We start from the raw sequence: 21,681 nt of genomic DNA on the forward strand, positions 1-21,681 counted from the left end.
TCCCTGATGTAATGGCTGTTAAAATAGCCCATTGAGATTCAGAGTTCAGAGTCCGGTGTTTAGGTGCAGTGCTAGTACTCTCGACTCTCTTCCCTCTGTCTAGTAGGCTGACTGAGGAAGTACTTAGAAACGGAGTTGTCATTTGCACCCAACCTGCTACATGTCTCCTGTGATTTCAAATTGATGTAGTAGCGTAAAAGTCACGTCTTCAAAAAAAGAATATTTTGGCTAGTGCTGAGCTCATTTAAACAACAATACAGATCTTCTTTTACATTATGGTTGGGCAAATGGTAATCAGTGATTGGCAGAGTTCATTGTTGGTTTTTTAAGGATGTTTTTTAAGGATTGTTTTGTGTGTAGTTTTTAGCTGAAAAACTGGATTTAACTCAAAGCATAATTGCAGTATAGCAACATGTGGTGGTGGTGCCTCCTTCCTTTTTGTTGTGAAGTGTTGAGAGTTGTACACAAACACTGATTCACCAGGTTTGACTGACAGATGTAGTGCCATGCAGACCCTGGTATTGTATGACAGAGTACATGTGTATGAGTTCATAAACTATGCCAGAGCTTGTGCTAAGAAAGAGCCATGTGCTGTTATCTTTTTACCAACAATATTGTGTAGTAAAGGTTTTCCCTTTATCTGATAATTGAAGCCTTTAAACTGTCGGTATTGTGCATTTTGACATGGAAATAGAGTAGATACAATACAATCTAATAGGTTAGTTCTGGTTAACTGGTTGTTGAACTGGCTGGTTGGAAAATGTTGCCATATTTTTCAAAGCTACTTTACATTGAGATAGTGAGCTCTGAATAAGGTGTTTCTGATTTTGCATTGTTTTTCTTTGTATTTGATGGGCCTTGACAAGTTAAAATCGCCATTAAAAGCCACTAATCCCATTAGGATTCATTAAGAAAGTGACACCTTAGTGCCAAAGTATAGAGAGGTTATCCTCCATGACACATGGATTAAAGTGACTCAAGATAATTCAAGTATTTTATTGTGCTTCAAGTCCATTATCCCTCCCTTTCGTGAGATCAGTGAAGCTGCTTTTTATCCATTGACAGTCTGTTCCCATTCATCATGTGATTCAAGAAAACAGGGGCCTTGCTTTGAGGTATAAGGGGGAGCAGCTTTTAGTTCCCTAAAAGCTCCCCTCGTTCATCTCTTTGGTGCTCTACCTCCATCTTACTCTTTCAGTTTAACTTCCCTAAAAGCTCTCTCAGTCTGGTTTGTCTCTCCGTTTCCCTTCCTCACTACGACTTTCTTTTACCCTCTGGCTGTTAACAGAGAGCGAGAGAGAGAGAGAATAACCGAACAATGTAACAACGAACTGCTAATATTGTTGAAGGAGGATAGGGAAAGTGCAGGGAGGAAACAAGAGGTCAGATTTCAGGTTATCGACCAGACTGAGTGGCATGAAGAGATGTTGTTTTGCTAGACACGAAGAGGCAGTAATAATCCCACCTACAGTTAGACTCCTGCACGGTGCTGTCTCGCATCTCGTAGAAATTCTGAGACTTTGCATTCACGTTTAAATCTTTTTCAATCAGACCCCGAAGTCAGTTGACATGTAGGATACTGAAAGTCTATCTTTAGCAGGAAAAACGCATATAAATGTTGCAGTTTGGCATTTTAACACCGTATTCTGATGTGACAGACAGTTCAGCAGCTGTTTCCTTTTAGTCCTTTAAGCCTAAACATGCTGGAAGTCTAAAAATGATACAAGAGAGAAATCCAGGATTTTCAAGGTGGACTTGTTTTATTTTTAATTCTTTTTCCCTAGACATCATTATTATTTTCTTTAAATAAAGACACTCTCACAAGCTTTATGGTTTTGATAATATTTTACATCTGGAGCATGTATTTTAATTCCAGTTTCTGCCATTCTTCAAAACTGAGGGAGAGAAGAAAGGTCAGTTTAACTGGCAAAATGGTGACGGTAGCATGCGGGTGGATGGGGAGGGTGAGACTGATGAAAGAGCCGTGCAGCGATCAAAGATGAGAAAATGAAATGGCATTTGACCTTGTCGGATGCCGGCGTGTGTTGCGCTGCCACAGAAGTGCAAAGTAGTTTGGGAACCTGTGGGAATTAGGAGGGGAAAGAGATCAGGTCTGAGGAGCACTGATGTGGTGTGAGAGGATGGTCCAGACAATTTAACCCACACATCTCATAACTGACTTAGAAAACAGTGCAAAAGGTGAGCAGAAATGATTTTGATGAGAAAATGAATAAAATTCAAATACATTCGAGAAATAGACGGGATCATTTTCATCTCACATAATTCTTACTTTTGAGATTAGAACATTAAAACCCTTTATCACCCAATTATCATGTATGCCACTCATCTTTTCAGCTTTCAAAAACCACTTGAATTTTGTCTCTAACACAAACGGTAATGAAGTTACGTAGGTTTAAAGACCTTGAAAAGTGGGCAGAAGGTTAAAAAAATAAAATAAATTATAACAGGCTCTAAAAATTAAAGAAGCTAGTGTTCCCTTTACCTGTGACAGACAAAAAAGTCATCATCAGAGGTTCTGTCAAGTTAATCAGATGACTAAAAGTTAATTTGGTTATAGATGAATCAACTTTTTGAATGACTGATTATTTATTTTGCCTGTAAAACAGCATTGCAACAACTTGCTACAGTTTGTTTTTGTCAAACACATTTTAACACTAATAATAAGTGGAAATACAGTGAAAAGTAAAATTATGTATATGAGAAATGTCCAGTACAGTTAACTGGTTATGAGACCGTTTCCGTTTCAAATAGTGAATTAACATGTCATTAAAATCTGCTGTGGATTTTTTTTTTCCACAGCGGGAAAATGCTTATTGGTTAAGTAATGGCTCATCTTATCTGATCCCTTCAGCTGGTTCTGTAAATAAAAATGTGTTTCTCAATCCAGATTGAACATATAAAGTGAATAAAAAAAACCCCAAAAAACAGGATTTTACAGCACAGTTGGCTTCATTTCAGCAATTACATGTCCTCTGTAAATGGCATACAAGTTACATCACGACAAGAATAACATGACAAGAGTACAAAGATGAAATTCTAAAACGTGTGTCCACAAGCGTCTGCCTGTCAGTGTGCTTCAACATAGGCACTGCTCTTTGCAGGGAAACAAAGAAAACAGACAGCCATTCTCATTAATTAAGGCATGAGCGGCAGAAGGGATCTCACCTCCTAACTCTACAGATTGAGGCTGGATGTGCTTTGATATCAGTTGCACTCAAATATAATGAGGCTTTCTTTTCCTAGTGTTAAGATATATTAATCTACGTATAGTGTACATGAAATTCTACAAATTTAAGTCAGTTGTAGGAGTTATTATTTAATAATAAGAAAACGAAAGGAATCTGGTGCTAATGTCTGTAACTTCTTCGAAGAACAAGCATTGAAGAGGTTTGCAGTGTCTTTGCCAACCTTAAAGCCATCTGCTATTACTGTACTGGGTCACCTTGTCATTGATCCATGTATAGCATGTGAAATACCTAGATTGTCTTTCTGAAAGTAAGATTTTGTTCCCTCTAGTACCCCTAGGATTAGCAGAAGAATAGAGATGTGATTCTCTTTCTTTTCACTATCTCTATGACCTCGTCTTACTACACAAAAGCAAAGATATGGAATGGGAGGATACAAGGACAGCTCAGATGAGTAATTTTGCCTTTAATTGCTTGAACCTCCCCAGAGTGCTATTGCTTAAGTACTCCAAAACTGTTGTTGTTTTCCTCCACATAATCTTTGTTTATATGAAGGTCAGCATTTTTCTCTAAGCTTCTTATGAGAGAATTTGGAGCAGGTGGATTGTTCAGAGAGATGAGACAATGCTCCCCTGCTGGAGTTGAGAGTGAGAGCGATCTGCCCCCTTTTTCCATCCACCGCAGTCACTTTACAAAGTGTCTTCCCAGCCCATCTCAACCATCTTATGCGCAATAGTCTTTGTTTTATTTGGGGGAGAGGGTTTCAGCTTAGACCTCATTTCTCAGTCTATATCAATAGCGTCATTATGTGAGGTTTTATCTGGCTAATTAAGGCTTCATCTTTCTGGGCAATCTCTCAGAGGACATGGATTAAGCTCCCCTATCTCTGCTCTGAAGCCACTGTGGGGATGACCAGACCTGTTCAATCCTTCGTGGATTGTGGCTAGAGAGAAAACAGACCAACATTGTAGCTGTGGCCATCTAAATAGAGTTTCTTTTCCCAAATAATGCAGTGAATTGCTACTATTAGCTTTAAAGTTCATGTGTAGTTTCATGTCAACTGATACAAACAAGCCCATCCACCTCTGCGTTCTTTAAAATGAATGTGCGTTGAGCCATCATCTCAAAACAAGAGGAAAATAGAATGAAGTGTTGCATAGATTTTAAATTAGAGATAAATGAAACTGTGTGGTTTTTGTTTTGTTATTTTAGGGAGAGGCTAGTTCATTGTGTGCGTTTGCTGGTAAAAGACTGAAGACTGAACGACTGGTGAATCATTTTGCACGTATAAAAATAGATAAATGATCTAATACCATTTTAGCTGTTCAATTGATAGCCATCCATTCATGGTCACTAATTACAGTAGGCTAAATCATTTATCTTATGTGAACAAGGTTCTCCCACTGGTATGGCATAGGTTCTTTTTCATGGTGCTAGAAATAGCAAATAAACTCCCCATTGTGTGTCTTTCTCACTGTTGATGTTTTTCCTTTTTTGCCTTTGCTCCACAGAGTATGGGTTATCAGGATAGAAAGCTCTACCTTAACAAGTATATGTTAACATCCGTCCCATCTGTGGTGAAGGGATCAGATTAATAGCAATGTCCATCCATCCATCCATTCGCTTCCGCTTATCCTTTTCAGGGTCGCGGGGGGCGCTGGAGCCTATCCCAGCTGTCATAGGGCGAGAGGCAGGGTACACCCTGGACAGGTCGCCAGTCTGTCGCAGGGCCAACACACAGGGACACACAACCATTCACACTCACATTCATTCGAACGTTCACACCTAGTGACAATTTGGATTATCCAATTAACCTATCCCCACAAGCTGCATGTCGTTGGACGGTGGGAGGAAGCCGGAGTACCCGGAGGGAACCCACGCAAACACGGGGAGAACATGCAAACTCCACACAGAAAGACCCCGGCCTGGTGTTGGAATTGAACTCAGGACCTTCTTGCTGTGCGGCAACAGTGCTAACCACCGTGCCACCGTGCTGCAATGTAACAAAGGAATAATAAAATGGAGCTTAAGATTTTATGGTAAAACTGTAAGAATAAATGTGTTTTCAGGGCAGTGTATAAGATGTCAGGTGTATTTATCAGGAGAAAGCTGCGTTGTTGGTCTAATCAGCTGTAGCCTTTTGACAATTAATTTAGAGCCATCTAGAGTTTGCTTTGTCTGCATAGAGAATCAAATGATTTGTTTTATTCAAAGCACTGATCCAGAGTCACTGGTTTCCAGTGCAAAAACAGTACTTAATGAATATCAAATACGCTGTTGCTCTGAGTTCCTGCTCATTAAAGTTTAGTACTGAAAATGACCAGATGAAAGTCTGCATCAACACTCATTAAAACAAATGCCAGAATTCCCTTCCCATATAAAGAAACTGTTAATAGGGAAACTGCACTGTGCAGATCTGTCACTATTTTGGGAGGTTAAATCTACCATTTGACTTTTCCCATACTGAAAAGGTGAAAAAATACCATTTTTGTCATGCCGCATAAACACAGTCTGCATGAGAGCATTGAAATAACTGACTGTCACAGTTCTTATACCGTACTTCAGTTTTTTGATAAAGCGCTTGTGAGTCAGTGTTTTGTCTGAGCCCTTGCCATTATAGGAAATAAATCCCAAATGAGGAAAATGAAGTTATTTTGCACAGGCAGTTGGTGCATTTGACAGCCATTAATCAAGAATTGTGTAAAAGTAAAAAAAAATCTGTTTCTTTTTGTTTGTTTTAATTTTTAGTGTTTCCATTGAAGGTCAAATTGTATCTACAATCTTGTACTTTAGGACTTTGCAAATGAACACACTAGGTCTCAAGTCAATGAAATCCTCTTCTTCATGATGCTATACAGAAATGAAGATCTAAAAGAACTAAGCCATTTCAAAAAAAAAAACAAAAAAACCTGAGCCAGGGTTGAGGACGGGGAAACAGCTTATTACCTATTTTCGTTGAATCATATCACAAATATGATGGCGAATGTGAAATGTAAATACTGGAACTAGATGGAAGCCGTGGGTGACAGATTCTGTGATTATTGCTTTTGTCTGTTTGTTGCTCGAGTTATACGTTATTGAATAGCGGTTGCTATAGTAGGAATTCAATAATAATTCCTTTTTTAGTTAGAATAAATACAAATTATAGAAAAGAAACATGAGACTTTAAAGCCCCATTATATCCACCACTGCCATGGCCAACAGTGGTACATTCCAAATCCACGTGTTGTTTCATCTAGTTGTATCATGCACTTTTAAATTTTGTGTCTTTGTGCAGGTGCTGCTCCCAAGTTGAAGACACAAGTATAGGATTATGTCGGTTTTTCAACACCATTTCAATGATATATTCTTGTAGACGCTTGGAAATTTCCAGAGGGAGATATTGCAACCGCTTTAAAAGATTAGATTTTCTGGAAAAAGCTTCTGATTCTGACTTCTACCACTGTACTAGCACTTATGAAAAGGTTTTATTAAAATATGGATTTTAAAGGTCACCTTTATGATGGTATTTTGTAATTTAGAGATGAGATACCCCTGTAGTATTTGAGATAGAAAATACAAAGACTTTCGATATACTTTTCCTACATTTCATTATAGATGAAAGTTGATAAGATTATGTATTATTTTGGATATTTAACAATGACACGATAAAGATATTGGAGAACCAAAGAGATCATCAGTCAGCTCTACCTTGCCAATACATAAAAAGAAATCTTAGGCATTGGGAACTATCTCAAAGTACGGTGCTTTTTTGCCCCCACTCTAATCCCTGCTGGAAATAGTTGGAGCTACACTGAGACTGTGAGAACAGAAAATTAAGGCAGTTTTGGAAATTAGACATGGATGAAGTACTTTGAACATATTTGAGTATTTATGTTAAGCAATTGCAATCCATCAGCAAACACTAATGTATGCTTTATTGATTAAAATCTTCTGTCATCTCAACTCACGTCAAGCAGTTACAAAGATTTATGGCGTCTTCCTTCCTACCCAACCCTCTATTACACAGTAAGTCTGATTAAGCACACTGTGCAAATTGTGTTGGCAATATCATAATCTTTTTTAATACTGCTAAGTTCATCTCAACTTGACATATATTTCCTGGTGACTGCAAGTTGTAAAAACAAAAGTCCTGACACACAATAATGGGTTTTGTAAACAACTCCTGTGTGGTTGGAGCTTCACTAATATAGGCCATTCCCTACTACATTGTGCAACAACAGTACCCTCTAAAGTCTGATCCCGGTGCATTAGTTGGGGATTTTATGCATGAGGGTCAACTCTCTATCCACTAATTACAGCTCGTTTCCCTTTAAAAGCCGTTATTGTGAGCTGCAGGCACAGCTAAGCAAAAGGGACATTTTCTTCGCCACACTGGGAAGAAAGCCTTCAGATGCCAGTCACAATTAAAGTCAATATAGCCGAGAGCCTCTCCACACTGTGCCCGTCATACTTCCTAGCAGCTGATAAAATATGCCCTTAATTATTCATTACGAGATGAAGGCATGTTTCCATGTTGACTTCTTTAATTGAAGAACCAGTGCAGTTTTCAGTCTATTCGAGGCTATTAAGGCTACGTATTTGGGGAAGTTGATATACTAGTTGTTCCATAAGCCTGCAAAGGAGCTCACCAACAAACAGATTACCCCCACCCGCAACACACTCTGAGGGTAACTGCCAAATCTGCTCACTTCATCTGAGGGAAAAAATTATTCACTCACAAATTTAGTGAGAAGAGCAATATGTTCATCCCCCTCGCAAATCGTTCATTTACCCTCCCTCTAACCTTGAATAAATTTCGGAAGCTATTCAGTAGGGTCCTTATGTTGAATTTTACAATTTTAACATCTTCACCTTCTAAATAACGATTCTTCCCCCATAGCACTACTTGAGGACAGTTTTGATTTGCATAAGTACTGTCATTCTCAAATTAAATCATACACTATGTCTTGGCAAATGCTTATGCGCCATAGAAGAGGTAAGGGCTTGATTCAGCAGCATAATATTAACCCATCACTCAAGAATGATTAATTCAGAGCAAAAATGTGGATTATTCAAATAGGTTTGGATGTTCTGGCAGGATATGTGATTGAGCTGACAGGGATTTTGTTTGTTTCCAATTCTAAATGTCCTTCAGCTTGCCGTTATCGATCAACTGGTGTATATCTAAAAAGTATATATAAAAAATTATATATACTTTTTACAGCTTTATTTTTGAAAACTTTACCTTTTACATCTCAAACCTTTAGATGAAAGCACTGTAACGAAACATTAATATTCATAAATAAAACTTTGTGCATAATAACAACAAACAAATGACGAACTCTAAAGAAAGAATATTCAGGATTTGAAGTTTACTTTCAATGAAAATTGGATGGATGGATGGATGATTACATAACTAAATGTTTTCATTGCGTCTGATGAGCATTGGGAGACCTGTTTATTCGCCTAAGCTCATTTGTTTTTTGCACATCATCCTGCAAATTCATTACAAGAATATTGGTGAGATTTCAGTGTTTTTTGCTCATCAGTAGCCAAGGAAACAGTTTCTTTGTTTCTGGATAAGAAGAGCAAATTAGTCCATAACAGACAAAGTGCACCTAAACTACAGGTTATCTCAATTGGTCAGTTTGAGCTCATACTACTCAGTGCATGTTTACCCTATTTCGCAAAAACTCACAGCATGTTTTTCATTCAGCAAATCAAACAGAAGACCTTTTGGGATATTATCCGTGAAACTTAATTGCCTCGAGCACTATTTTGTTTACTAAACCAATGCAAAAGTTGATCAAGAAAAACTTTAATACAAATTCAGTTTGTCTGCTAATAGCATGCTACATTCAGTGGTTATTATTTGCCCTCACATATGAGCTACAATTTCAATAATAACAACAATAACTCATCCATTTTCTTTTTTTTTTCCTTTTATGTTCTTTTTCTTCTTCTTATCTAGCTCAATTTCCTGCCTCCTATTCCATTTTGGGCACTAGGTTAAACTTCCTACTTGTGCATTTACATTGGTACCGCTAGCTTGAGCTATACTCTCACTGTACTAATACTATTTCTGCTGATTATCATTATCATTATTATTTTATTGCTGTTTTTGCCTTCATTGTTAGTCTCTCAGTTTATTTTAACATGATGTAATGAACCACATGGTTACTCATGTATTAATCATGTATCCATAATCGATAAAACAATTGATTGACTTATTTATGAGCATCAGATTTAAGTTTGTAAACTGTTTACCCCCAATTGAAACAAATAGTGTTTATCCAAAAATTGTATACAGCGATATATCAAGTTCTGCTGACTGTGGGGAAAAAAAAATGGTTCTGGCCCATTGCTTCAAACAGACTTTCTCAAGTACCTCACGGGGCCTTGTTAGTGCAGACTTGCTCTCAGTCTTCCAAACTACACAAAGTAGAACAGGCCAGGTTCAGCTCCAACACTAAAACACTCATATGAAATCAGTATTCTGTATGAAACCTAAAGCCTTGTGACCTTCAGCAGTTAGTGCTTCTTCTACTTTTATTGCAATGTCTGCATTGTTTTCAGTTTGGCTTCTGGAGCTCGGGGTGTTGGCTTCTCCTGTGTTGCTGGGAGAAGAGCCCACGTGTAGATGTGTGCGACCCTGACTTAGTTGCTTCGAGCCCTAGAGTCTCTGTCAGCAAAAGAAATCAAGACTCAAAATGGGGTCCACAACATTAGCTAACAAAGTGATAAAGGCTATGTTAAGTAGTTGCCACATCTTTGCTGTACACTTGTCTAATTGGCTAACCATTTGAAAAGTTAAACACACACACAAACACACAACCCAAGTTGTTATTTATTGTGTTTCATTCTACGCTCAGTGTTTGGAGGTCAAATAAAATAAATAATAATAATGGATTTATATAGCGCTTTTCAAGGCACCCAAAGCGCTTTACAATTGCATTATGCATTCACTCTCACATTCACACACTGGTGGAGGCAAGCTACAGTTGTAGCCACAGCTGCCCTGGGACAGACTGACAGAAGCAAGACTGCCATATCGCGCCATCGGCCCCTCTGGCCAACAGATGCGCTTCCCAACCCCCAGTGCCACGGTCGCCCCGTGATGGGGGGAAAAAGACATGGATAGAGTTGGAATGATATCCACTGAGCTATTTTTTCACTAATAAGTAAGTTTTTATAATCAGTTTCCCTTTTATTCATTTTGAAGTGTTGCTGGGCAGTCTGAACTGTGATATTAGTTATAAATAGCACATCACGCTTTACATTATCAGTTCATCAATATTATATCAGGATCGTCTTCTAACTGTCAGGGCTGATTTAAATAGCTCTCATATCCAAATTGCTAATGACTTCTTCCTAAAGGCCTACACATGTTTTTTCACATGATAGTTTAACTAAGCTCTAAACAGGATAACTATTAAACAACAGACATATCCAAGTGAAGTTGCTGAGTGAAAAATAGCCTACGTTCTTGTTTTTGTCAGCTTCACCGCATTTATTAGATTTTTCTGTTTTGTTTGTCAGTCTTAACAAAATATATGATGAAATAATTTGCCAAATTCAGATAATTGACATCATTATAAGTATGCTTTTAATTAGAAAATGATTTTTTTTAGACCTTTTTGTTTAATTCCTCTAGGCTTAAGTTTGGCTCGTTTCCTTTTATTAATTGTTTTGGATGCTGTGAAAAACATGTGAGCTCTCATTAGTGAGTCTTATTTGAGTCTTTCCAAAATACACTTTATCTCCTTAAAAAGAATGAACAAAAAAAAAATCACGATTCTCTGCAGAGAGCTGGCAAGCTGAATAGTTTAATAATGATAGAACATCACGATCCCTAAATTGCACACCAAACACCCAACAAAGAAAAAAGAAAATACACAACAGCCCCAGCTATGGGCCTCGATAAACTAATGTTTAATGAAACATGATTTAAAAAAATTTGACCAGAATCATTAGCTATTATTATTATTGGCTACACTGTTTTTATTTTAGAGCTTACAGTTCCTGAAAGCATGCTGTTGAATTTGAAATAGATATCCCTTCTAGTTTAACAATAAGCTAATCAGTTGAACCAAACCCAAATAATATTATCTATCCAACTATAATTGTATTTTCTTTACATTGGCAACTGTCTACTATCATCAAAATCTTTTACTATGACTATAGGGCAACATCTCTAAAGTAGAGCTAAAAGTAAGGGTTTTATAAAATGATTTTTAAAAATATGTCAAAACAATAAGAATTCACTATTTATTATAAAACTGAGTTAATATCTTTCTAATTGCCCTGTTGATTGTCTTATTAAAAGGAAAAAAAAACATCTTTTACGAGCTGGAACAACAAAACAATCACTTTCAATATGACTGGTCCAAGTAATCAACTTTTAATGTATAAACCCATCCCCAGTATTTTTTTTTTGTTTGTTTTTTTTGTTTTGTTTTTTCCTTTGGTGTAAGTTTGGTCTCCTGACAGGCTTTGTGTAAGTGGCTTTTTCTTTTAATTAGAAAGTAGTTTTGTTTGCATCTTTTTCTTTTTTTTTTTATCAGTAAAGGCAGACTCAACATCAGAAATTCCTGTCATTCCCTACATATGCAGAATGTACTGGTAATTCTTTCCCAGTTTCCTATTTGTTGCTGTACTACAGAATGAGACATCAATGAACAGAACACTGCCCAGAAGCAATAATGACCCCTTTGAGAGGTGAAGTTCAGGAGGGACATGTCTACAGGTTTTACGGCAGAGTTTTGTCAGAACAACAGCTGGCCACTGTTGGAATTCTGCACCTCGATGCACCAACCAGCTTCTTCACCTGGATTAGGGCTTTACTGTCCATCTGTCGGGCGTCAGCTTACATTTAAGCCCTGCCATATCACAGGTTCAAACCCAGCCAACAGTGCCAGCAGGCAGCGTAGCTTCTCAATGACACAAGGTTAACAATTTTGTTCAAATTCATCCAGGACAGTGTGAGACAGATCTTACTACCACTTGCTAAAGGTCAAAAAAACTTGCATTTAGTCATGGTGTCACTTTTAGTTTATGCTTTAATACCTGCAATGCTACTTGCAGTTAGAAAGCCAATAAGCATCTTAGAAGTGATTAAAGTGATAGCAGAAAGAGAATAAAACACTTTTGTCAACTTACACAAAAATATAAATTTGCAAATTATACAAAGAAAATATGACTGGAATTACTTATGCTTGATACCACTAATAGGCATCATATGAAATTGTAAACACTGGGGACAAGAGTGTGAGGGCATGTTAAAGAAGAGTAAATAGGTGGTGAAGTAAGATTCCAGTCCTTGGTCTGGCCATTAAGGATTAGACGGGCAGCTGACTAAGCGGTTTGCAGAGGAATGGGCTTTAAAGGCTTTTAACACTTTGTGCTACAGATAAGGTCAGCATCATCTTACGGATTTCCAGGAAGCTTAAAGGTATTTAACAATGGTATTTAACAAGGCTCAGAAGTGATATCTTCTGACAGGTAAACTAAAATGTGACTCGGATTACTCTGTGATGATTAGGACTTAATGACACTGATACATGCATATTCTCGAATGTGCTAATTGTTAAAAAAGGAATGATAAGATATGGAAAAGAAAATAATTTCTAGCTTGCTACAGTGCAGATGTTAAAGTTTAACGTGAACCTTTTTTTACATGAACTGGCTGAATGTTTCGGTTACTGTGTTATGATTGTAGTGCTGTACTGTTAGCTTCAGTGTGTCGAGAATCTGAAGACCATCTTTCCTTCATCTACCTGCTCTTTCTTGGGTTTTGAAAATTATTTTAAAATTGGGCTCTATATCAAAACCATAAAATGTCATATTAAACTTTACTTAATTATAGCGACTTGGACCGTGTTTTAATGCTACACTGAACTGCCTACACCTACTCCATTGTAACAGGGCACCATCTACTTTACGTATGAAGCAACATCTTCAGCATCCCAGCGGATCCTGGCATAAAGGCATTAATCTCTCTATTCATTGATCTAGTTATTACTGGTCTTGGACCAGTGAGTCCTCATTTATTGAGCCCCACTGTCTTATTTCTCTTACATATTCATTCTTTTGAGCAGCACACCCCCTCTCACTTCACCTCAATTAATGTAATTCTGTGGGAGCTCACTGGAGTGCTGATTCGAATGAAGAACACATTCAGAATACATGCCTGTGAGGGGATGATAACACCAGATCATTAACAAAACAGAGCTGCAAATGTTTACCCATGGATAGCATTCTTCATCTTAATGTGTCCATATCTTTTCATGTTTCATTGCATATTTGCTGCTGAAGCCGTGTGCTATAAATTGTAAATTGTGCTGCAAATGACTTAGATGCATCTAAGTCATAAAAATGCAATTTCATCAAAAACTTTACTTAAATATTCAAATTTCTTATTAATATTGCCCAATCACGTGCACTGTTGGGATGTATAGAAGAGTGCAGGGACTTGTTCGGAAGCCTTACTGCAATCCACAACCTGCTGAAGTTGTAGTCAAGGAGCTTTACCAACAGGGGATTATACTTTGAATATTTCTATGATTGTGTTAACGTGTCAGTGGCATTAGGGCTGGGCATAATAGCATCTCATTGAGTGATAGCCAATATGTGATATATCCCCACAATGTAGGCCAACAGATAGAGTCTGAGCCTGTCATGAGGCCATTTTTTTTTTCACTTTTCACAGACTTCTTGCGATGTCCTATGACACACTATGTCACTCACAGGCCACTTACTTAATCAGTGTACATTAAGGAACAAGAAATATTAAGTATATCCAGAGGCAGCATGAAGCACAGCAGGTTCCGGTGCAGGTCTCTGAATTCAGACAAATTCTCAACTGTTTCTGGCATCACTTGATTACAGATGGTATCATCAAATCCCCAATCTGAACTTTGACCTCAGAGCGAATAAAATGAAATTGAGCAAAGTAAATCTAACCCATTTTTTCATGATTCTACTGTCCAGTTGACTATGGGCTCACTGGGGTAAAAATTATCAGTGGCTGGTGGCCACAATAGTAGTAACAGGTTACCCCATAATTAACTGTCAAGCTGGATATCACTGATTTTTTCTTTCTACACTATCAATCTGTCAAATGTATTGTGGTCCACTGAATCTGCTGAAATATAAAGGTGCATTATCCATCTTCACAGACCTCCTGGGCATCTGGAAGAACAATCACATAACCACTCAGAAATTGACTTTTTTCTTTTTTGGTGGCTTTTGTGTGCTTCACAGAGAGACAGAAAGATTGGGATACAGAGACGGGGAATGACACGCAATACACAGACCAGGATGGGTTAATGTAGTGAGAACTTAGCCTTGGCATCTGAGTCGCATGCTATACCAGATGAGGTGCTGGGGATCCTAAAGACTAATTTAGAAGAAGAGATAAAACTGCATACCACTGGGAATATTCACTGTATTGTGACAACAGTGATCACACATTGACAGGCATTTCCCAGGGACATGTCTAAAGAGGAGTGCAAATTATATGTGAAAAAAAAATTTTCAGCCTGTTTTTTCTTTACATTTTTTACCTCTTATTTTCATCCAACTCCTTGTGTGGTAATATAGTTCAAAATTGTTGTAGCATTAATGCTGATCACATGCTCTTTTTTTGTTTGTTTGTAAATGGGTGTTCTGCTATGACACAAATGGATCATTTCATTGCTGTTAGAAAGGATAGACTCACGCTAACCAGTGGAATCAAATCAAACAGGTTTTGTTTCCTGTCTTGTACATATGTATCTCTCCATTTCTAATTCACTGATGGTCTATATTTTAACTGTGAGCAACTGTCATCCATAGCACATACGTCATAGTTGCCACCATTTTTATCTTTGATTGTATCATTTTGTTACTGTTGCTCCACCCTCACACAGCAAACCCTCACATAGCAAATTTACATTTTAAGTAATAGGAAGAAAAAGACTTCAAAATACCACACTAAACCACGGATGTGCTCAGAAAAAGTTGTTACAACACAGCATGACTTGGATTACAGAAATATGTTGTTAATTCCACTAGACACGTCTCTTTGCTTTATGTCACGGAGACAGCATTGACTGATTGATTATTTGTAAGGTTTAGTGTAGATATGTTCAGGACTCCACAGCGTACACCAAGAGGGTATACAGTAGTGAAAGATGTATGTAGATTACTAGAATGATTTTGCCTTTGATTTTCTTCCTTGGATCAGTATTTTTATTCATATAACAAGGTCTCATGGACGACTGTGTATTTACAGGAGCTGCTCGGATTTAAAATACCTTTTGAAACTCTGCACTGGCAAGTTCAAGATGCAGAATTTATAATTGCATGCACATACCTTATTCCTTGTAACCTCTATTCATCTTTAGTCTGTTCATGAATATTGCAGCAGGACACACTCTCTCTACTCTTCTCTGTTCTGTTAGCATTTGTGTCGCATCAGAATGTTGTCCTTTTAGCACATGCAGTTGTTGAACTTGCCAACTGCCAGAAAATGCACATAATAACCAAAGAGAATTGTTCTGAGAGCTATTAATTCAGACTCCTGTTCTGAACATCTCCCACATATAATGTAAAATAGTAGAATTTTATCATTAAACTGCATGATGACAAATCAACTCATTGCTCAAGACTGTTAAAACTATTGTTTTAGCTCATATGTTTCAGTTTTTCACAATTTGCACTGTATTTGTCTTTTAACTGAACAGATCATCATGAACATTTTGCTATGTATCTGCGTCTCTCTAGGTAACCGATAAGATGGTGGGCAGGGAAGCGACTGGGCACAGCTACCTGGTGGCTTTCTGGCAGCCTATTCTGATTCTGATGCTGAGCACCGTTCTGTCTGGATCCACAACAGGCTGTCCATCCCGGTGTGATTGCAATGTTCAAGAGCGATCGGTGATGTGCCACCGCAAGAGACTCATAACAGTTCCTGAAGGCATTCCTGCAGAAACAAGACTGCTGGACCTCAGCAAGAACCGTATCAGAACCATTAACCCAGATGAGTTTGCCAACTGTCCCAACCTTGAACACCTGGAACTGAGTGAAAACACAATCTCCACTATTGAGCCTGGAGCATTCAACAACCTTTATGGCTTGCGAATATTGGGGCTACGTAGCAACAAGCTAAAGCTCATCCAGCTCGGTGTGTTCACAGGTCTGAGCAATCTCACACAGCTGGACATAAGTGAGAACAAGATTGTCATCCTGTTGGACTACATGTTCCAGGATTTGTATAACCTCCGCTCTTTAGAAGTGGGTGATAATGATCTGGTTTTCATCTCCCATCGAGCTTTTCATGGCCTAAGTAGTCTTGAGCACCTGAGTCTTGAGAAGTGCAACTTGTCTTCTGTGCCAACAGAGGCTTTTACCCACCTCCACAGTTTAATCACTCTCAGGCTGCGTCACCTCAATATCAATGTCATACGGGATTATTCTTTTAAACGGCTCTATCGGTTAAAAATATTGGAAATAGCAAATTGGCCATATTTGGATACGATGACCCCAAATTGCTTGTATGGATTAAATCTCACCTACCTGACGATTGCAAATGCCAACCTGACCACAATTCCTTATGTAGCCTTGCAGCACTTGGTTTATTTGCGCTTTCTCAATCTTTCATACAACCCTATCCATACCATTGAAGGAAATAAGCTCCATGATCTGCTGCGTCTGCAGGAATTTCACCTTGTGGGAGGCAGACTGGCAATGATTGAACCCTACTCTTTCCGAGGTCTAAACTACCTGAAAATACTAAATGTGTCTGGGAACTCGCTTAGTACTTTAGAGGAGTCTGCTTTCCATTCAGTTGGCAACCTGGAAACCCTGGCATTGTATGATAATCCCTTGGCCTGTGACTGTCGACTATTGTGGGTTTTCCGCCGGCGCTGGAGACTGAACTTCAACAGGCAGCAGCCCACCTGTGCCTCCCCTGAGTTCGTCCAAGGCAAAGAGTTCAAAGACTTCCCAGATGTTCTGCAGCCAAACTACTTCACGTGTCGCAAGTCTAGGATTAGGGATCGCAAACCTCAGCAAAAATTTGTTGACGAGGGAGCCATTGTTCATTTTGCTTGCCAAGCAGATGGGGATCCCGCTCCAGTGATAATGTGGCGATCTCCACAGAAAAAGTTTATCACCACCAAGATGATTGGAAGGCTGTCTGTGTTGCCAGATGGTACTCTCGAAGTGCGCTATGCCCAGATTCAAGACAACGGTACATATGTGTGTATAGCTAGCAACGCAGGTGGAAATGACACCTCTCTTGCGCACCTTCATATTCATAGCTATTCGCCTGACTGGCCACACCAGCCCAACAAAACATTTGCTTTCATATCCAACCAGCCGACAGAAACTGGAGCTAATGATACAAGAGTCAATGCCCCTTTCCCATTCGACATAAAGACATTGATTATTGCAACTACAATGGGATTCATCTCATTTCTTGGTGTCGTCCTCTTTTGCCTGGTACTGCTGTTCCTCTGGAGCAGAGGTAAAGGCAACACTAAACACAACATTGAGATTGAGTATGTGCCACGGAAATCAGACGCTGGCATGAGCAGCACCACAGTGGATGCTCCTCGCAAATTTAACATGAAAATGATCTAACAGAGCTGTGGAATTTATTAATTTTGAACTTTAAAATAAGACAAATGGTAAAGAAGACATTTCCTTTCCTCTCTTACAAACCTGTGGATCCTGGTCTGTTAACATAGAGTAAAATGTTCTTTCTCCTGACTGATGGACAAGGAATGAAACCACACCCAGTGTTACATGGCATCTGTGGTTTCCACAAGGCCTGTGGGGGCATTAATTGAAAATCAGATTTGTCATAGGCAGTTCTTATTCCTGTGGATTTCTAATGAGATAACTATATCACAAAAAAAATAAATAAAACATTTTAAAAGCTAGAATGCGAGGGGCAGATCATATTTTGGCCGTCTCTGTTTTTTGTGCGTATTTTTTTTATTTCGTGTTTGCTTTATTCTGAAGTTAGGTGTTCTCTTATGAATGATATTTGTATGGGTTGTTGAGCACCTTAAACACTGGCCAATTCAAGTACATCTTCATCACTGTATATCATTGTGAATACTCCTGTGCCTCCTTTTTTTCTTTTCCATGGTTTTTCTGTGATTCAGGAAATTTATTGTGTCATATTATGAAAAAAACACAGCAAATTCTTCGAGAGACAAAACTGTTACTAACATCTGTAAAATGTTATCTTAATTTCACAGCACCCAATTCATAACCAAGAAAAAACAATTAACAGTCTGTAAAATCAGATTATAACCCTGTTAACGCAATGATGATTACAGCAGTAATTTGGTGCAAATTTTTGGCAATCGGTCCATTTTTACCGATCTAAAAAATCAGCTAAAAAACAGCCAAAAGGTATATAAGAAAAATTGCATTTTTACACCGACAATATTCACATAAATAATTAATGCAAAAAAAATGCATAAAATCATGTTAAATGTGAGTATTAAACATTTTTACATAATGGTTTGAAGTGAGTACTTAGCACCAGTGCCACTCAGTCCATTTTCAGATGTTACCCAGACAGTGCTCACAGATAGATTAAGGACCTGACACAAAAAGGAAATGAGAAAAGTGTTTGAAACCATGCTCTGTTCTCACAATAGATGCACCTATCCACAGCAGTTTTGCCATCCAAAAGAATGGTTGACTCTGGCACTTAAGTACTTACTCCTAAGCTTTTAAATAGCATTTCAAAAAAACTTATGTAATAGTATTAGTTTGTGCTCAACATGATTAGATGGAATAAAACTTGCGGTGCTCACGCTTTGGATATGATGTGCTCCTCAAGCTGTAAGAACATTTCTGTCATTTCTTTCTTGATTTTTTTTTTAAATTTAATGAAATTAATGCTTTATTCATGACAATACTGCCTCCCCCAGCAAAGCCATGGAAAAATTACCTTCCAGAATCATTTATATGTTCGTTTTTTCCTAGAAATGTGCATTTATTTGTCAGGGGGAAAAACTGCAGCATATTATGCTCCCACTTGGTTCTGCAAATAAAATCAAAAGTTACCTTTTCAAGTACACACTGTTGTACAGCCGGGCTTTGAAAACATGTGAGGATAAAGGCCAAGTTATCTATGATGGATGACATTGCATATTACATCACAGTAATGGCTGGAAGTAAGAACTGAATATGCAGATGGTTGAAGTGACACAGATGGTTTCACCCATGGAGCAATCTGAAGCAGCTTTGGTGTAATCCGTTTTGCATAAAGGAGAAAAAAACAAAACAAAACAAAAAAAAAAACGCTGGATATGGCTCATGGTTCTCCCTCTTGCTGATTATGAATGCTCTCTTTGTTCAAAGTGTGGCAACTGTACCTAGCCTTTTTTTTTTCCTTCCTAAGTGGTTTGGGAAGTTCTGATTTTGGTATATGTTATTCCTTTTTTTGATTTTGACCATGGACTATACTGACCATGTAGTCCAAGCCAACTTTTTACAAAAAAATATATATACTAAAAAAGAAATCTATGGAAAATACATTCAAATTGTTCTGTGCAATAAAGGTAATATGCAGATTTTTTTTTAATTAACAAAATTTTGTTGATGTTGAATTGTTGAGAATATGGTATGTTGTATTAAACAATCTATGGACTTTTGTAAAAAAAAAAAAAAAGTGATGCTTTTATCTTGGTTTTAAAGTTTCAATTGTTTTTTCTTATAGAAATAATATATATGTCATAGCTATGTATCGGTAGATTCAGCTCAGATATATGTACTGATGACTTTTCAGGTGCTGAAGCTCCTCATCACTTATGTAAAATTGCCACAATTTCCATTAATTATTTCATTTACAAGCTACCAGATTCTTTTTTTTTTTTTTCATTTTTTAATTTAGCATAATTTTCTAAACTTCTGTTTACCAAGTATATGTGTATCAGTGGCCAAATGAGGAACTTAATGTTTGATTTTTTTCAATTGAATAGCTCATTACATGATGATTCAGACTGAAGGGAAATTTAATATCATATATTTCAGTGCTAATTACTTGTTTACAGGGAAAATTGTAGTCCAATTGTTCATTTGCCTAGCTTCTAAACATTTATTAACCACCATTAGTAAAGGTTCACTGGCACTGTGTTGCATATTGGAAATATTTTTAATTTACTCTGCACAATTGTAATTTTAAAAGAGACAAAGTCATCAGCTAGGGAACTTCGAAATATAACCAAATACTGGCTGTTTCACTTTGAGTAACACTATTATTCTGTGATATGTCTTAGAAAAACAGTAGCAAATTAGGTTGCCCTTTGACGATTATGGGAAATGACCAAGGATACGACTAGGACAGCCTGGTTTCATAAAATACTTCTGTCCTTCAGTGAGTTTGAATCTCTGTCCCATTCCCTTTTATTCCATATCTTTGCTGCCTTTTAGGACTCCGTGGGGACTTTTGACATTCTTTTTTTCCTCAAGCTGTATCAAAGCATGCTCATTTATCTTCTGACTCAAAAACAGACAGGCAGAATAGAAGAGGAAAGAAGCTATTCTTGAGGCCCAAGAGCTCCAGGGAGTAATGGAGACATCCATTGTTTTCATTCCTCAGATATTAGATCTGTGCTTAAAATTCTAGGTCAGGAACAGGCTGATGGATTCTGACACCATGCGACAAGTTGTCTTTCCTCAACTGAGCATGAAAATATAGACACACCTCTGGGTCTTCCTTGCACTCATCCAAATCCACGCTCTTAACAACATCTGGGAAACACAGCATGTAAGCAAACAAAAGTGGGAATTTGCTGTTGGCTGCACTTCTATCAGAAAGTAGAAGCTTCAGATGCCTAAAATAAAAAGCAAGTCATTTGAGATTTTTATGTTGATGTGGAATCTAAACTCATGGCAGGTCGCTGTCTCTCATATTCATATCAAAGGATGAAAACATCTCTTATTATATGTGTTTCTATATTATACCTATTTCTGAATCTATTTCAGTCACTCTCAGTCAAACCATACACAGTCCTGATTAAAATCGATTCTAAATCCTATATGTGATATTTCATAAAATATTCCAATTCAATAATTAACAAAGTACACATGGGACAACCACTGTACTTTTAATTTGATTTAAAATGGAAAAAGGTTACATCTTAAAATGTATTTAAATCAAATTAAATTAATAATGAATAAACTGAATAATAATTTTAAGGACGACGTACCCAACAGTGTTACAAATGTTATATTGTAGTAATAAGTCTCTTGAACCCTCTAATCATTTAAACATATGCTTAAAATATACACAGTTTTTTTACATTGAGTGAAAGTATAGTATGTGAAATAACCAGGCTTAAAATAAAACACTACCATAACTTGAGGCAAAGCTAGCAAAACAGAGTTAAAGCTAGCAAAACAGTAAATAGATCTTCGTTGGTTATCCGTTGGTTAACAGCATTGACAAATAGCACCATTTTCAAACATATGAATGAATTGAAGA

At 37.5% G+C, this 21,681-nt stretch overlaps 1 protein-coding gene across 2 annotated transcripts in view; it reads left to right on the forward strand.

The window, feature by feature from the left end:
• The window catches only part of lingo1a (leucine rich repeat and Ig domain containing 1a), a 129,878-nt gene extending 111,763 nt beyond the window's left edge, over window positions 1–18,115 (forward strand). For both annotated transcript variants that reach the window (XM_026175231.2, XM_026175229.2), the window contains one exon: window positions 15,954–18,115. In XM_026175231.2, coding sequence (XP_026031016.1) covers window positions 15,966–17,813 — 1,848 coding nt within the window. In that variant the 5' untranslated portion in view covers window positions 15,954–15,965 and the 3' untranslated portion in view covers window positions 17,814–18,115. The remainder of the gene's footprint in view (window positions 1–15,953) is intronic.
• Window positions 18,116–21,681: the final 3,566 nt, after the last annotated feature.

The sequence above is a fragment of the Astatotilapia calliptera genome, chromosome 7 (genome assembly GCF_964374335.1).
Source record: "Astatotilapia calliptera chromosome 7, fAstCal68.1, whole genome shotgun sequence".
In the NCBI taxonomy this organism is placed as follows: domain Eukaryota; kingdom Metazoa; phylum Chordata; class Actinopteri; order Cichliformes; family Cichlidae; genus Astatotilapia; species Astatotilapia calliptera.